The sequence below is a fragment of the Sorghum bicolor genome, chromosome 3, assembly GCF_000003195.3.
Source record: "Sorghum bicolor cultivar BTx623 chromosome 3, Sorghum_bicolor_NCBIv3, whole genome shotgun sequence".
Lineage (NCBI taxonomy): Eukaryota > Viridiplantae > Streptophyta > Magnoliopsida > Poales > Poaceae > Sorghum > Sorghum bicolor.
The window spans coordinates 15745706-15748350 of record NC_012872.2 but is presented as its reverse complement, the minus strand read 5'-3'; the positions used below and the strand labels follow the sequence as shown (position 1 = coordinate 15748350).

The 2645-nt window shown below is 49.4% G+C and overlaps 1 protein-coding gene across 1 annotated transcript; it reads left to right on the top strand.

Annotated features, from left to right (window-relative positions):
• On the top strand, window positions 1-1161 carry LOC8079633 (late embryogenis abundant protein 2). The gene is made up of 2 exons (XM_002457712.2): window positions 1-312; window positions 427-1161. The coding sequence occupies exons 1-2, from the start codon at window positions 269-271 to the stop codon at window positions 689-691; spliced, it is 309 nt and encodes a 102-aa protein (XP_002457757.1). The 5' UTR covers window positions 1-268; the 3' UTR covers window positions 692-1161.

Genomic DNA, 2645 nt, shown 5'->3' with positions numbered 1-2645 from the left:
GCCCCCTTGGACATGTTCCTTCCAAGAGCCTTCGCGTTAATCCCGCGGCCATCATCTTGATTTGGTCCCTTGCTTCCGTCTCCTCTCTAGCTAGCTTGCTCTATATAACAAGAGCCACCCTGCACCATCTCTCTTCTCACATCTGAATAAACAGAAGCAGCTGTCAGGAAGACATATTTTCAACAGATTCAGAGAAAGAGCTAGCATATAGAGAGGTAAAGAGCGAGAGAGCTACGGAGAGGATTATCAACCTACAGCTAGAGCTTCCATGGAGAGAGTTGCATCAAGCTGTGTCAGCCTCCTAGCACAAAGGTCAGTTAGCTCTGCCATGAAGCTATAGCTTCATTAGTTTGGCCTTGTTTTCTGCCATGTTCCTTTTAGTCTGTAATTAATTCTGGTGGTGGTGCGGTGCACTGGGGTATGCAGGAGGGCCTACTCTGTGGCCGCGGCCATGGCGAAGGGAGTCGCACGGAGGGGCGCCGACGAGAAGAAGGCGGCGGCGGCGGCGGTGACCAAGCGCGTGATGGGCAAGAAGGAAGTGAACACCGCAGCCGCTGCTGCGGCGGAGGAGAAGAAGGCGTGGGTGCCGGACCCTGTGACCGGCTACTATCGCCCAGCAGGTAGCGCTGCCAAGGAGGTGGACGCCGCGGAGCTGCGCGCCAAGCTGCTCACGGAGGCTGCGGCCAACTGATTAATCACACGGTTACCTTGTCGAGCTCGAGCATGCATGAGTTGGCTGTCCACCACTCCACCTAGCTTCTCTTGCTTTAAGATCCGCGCTCGTTGATCGCGGGGCTCCTTGGCCTAGAGCATGAGGGTGCTCTATACCTGTTCTCTGCAGCATCTATTAGTATAGTATCGTCAGGAAGTGCTCCGCCCCGTGTCTTCTTTTTAAGAAAGAAGAAGAAGAAGGAGAAGAAGGAAAAAGTTCCCGGCTTCTACTACAGCCATACACGTCCAAACCTTACTATATGTATTTTATGCTCAATCGCTGATTATCTGCACATCATCATCATATCATATATCTGAATGATACATATATAATAAGCATTTCCTTCTTGTCTAGCCACCACCTTCTTGGCTATATAGTCCAGAAGGACAGAACAAAACATTGCAAGGTTCATGATGGTTAATTTCAGTTTTGGTTTTTGTTTCATAGCCCATGGTTAATTATATATATTTCAGTTTGATCCGTGCAGTTAACTTCAGCAGCTGAACGCATGCCTGATTTTTTTAAATCCATCCTGTACGGTACTGATGTTTATCTCTTCTGTACGAAACTATAAATAGCTTTAGGTTGACCTGGACGAAGAGTCTACAACTAGTTAAGTACTAGCACACGACAGAGATATGAGAGACGTACCGTATTATCAAAGGGTCGCGCTGAGTGCAGTGGTTGACATACATCGGCTGCTGATATATGCACACCTAGGCAAGTCTCGCATGATCTGAGAATAGGTTCAGGAAAATGGGGCGAGGTAGATAATGGGTGTTTCGGGTGTTAAAGTTTAACACTGTAACTCTTTCGTTTTATTTGACAATTAATGTCTAATCATAGACTAATTTGACTCAAAAGATTCGTCTTGCAAATTACTCTATAGCTGTGTTTTTAATTTTATATAAAATCTATATTTAATATTTCATACATGTGTTCAAACATTCAATGTGATGAGAGTTAAACTTTATCGTCCATGGAAAGCAAATAGAGCCTAAGCTGGCAAACTACGACAAAGCCAACGTTCGTTGGCTTCCACGCGAGCTCGCGCCTTCTCCCCCTCTTTGCGCTCTCTTCTCTTTGTCTTCCCTCAGGTCACAAGTCGCAACTAAACTTTGGTTGCAAACCACTGCCGCTTTCTCCAAGACTTGCGCGTAGGTACGTCACGCCGACATGCAGCACTAAACGCCGCTGCAGCGCACTCGCGTCAGGTGGCGCCCAGGTGTCGTGTTAGGTCGGCTGCATCGGGAGCGTAGGCGGCAAATGACTGTACTTACGTCGGCGAGTTGAGAAAAAGTGGACCGTGTGTCACTTGTGTGTGTCGTAAGAGTTAAATGGCCACTTGTAAGAGCAATTGCAGCGTATATATTTTCTAGATATTGCTAAGCAAGACACGTTAGTTGATAGTACTGTTATGGATAAATTTGCTCCAACTTATGGACTTATAATCTAAACTAAATAGAGCCAACCATTGTGGTCCACCCCGCCTGCTTGTCTGCTGAGCCTGACTCGGTGGGATTCCAGGAGGTGCACTCCAGGCGGCGCTGGAGGCGTGCCGCCGCACCAGCTTCCCGGCCGGTTCCTGCCGACTTGATTGAGAAGTGCTTCAACTGCTTCATCGAGGATCATATCCATGCAGCGCATGGTCGCTCCCCCTTCACGATGGCTAGCGGGGCGCGCTGTCGATGCACCTCCCCCACGGTTGTGTGATTTCACCAGCGGACACGGTGTCAGCTCGTTCAGCATCGAAGGGTCACGAGCCCTCAGTTCTGCACTTCTGTGAGCCACCAACGCCGAAGTGCAACCTGCTGCTGACTCTGGAGGCGCCAGTGGTTGAGCCTAGGTTTGTTATAGTGGACACGCTGTCGCTTAGGTCGGATGGGACTGCGGGATGCTCGGTGGCTGCTGGCATCGCCATCGACGATGCTGG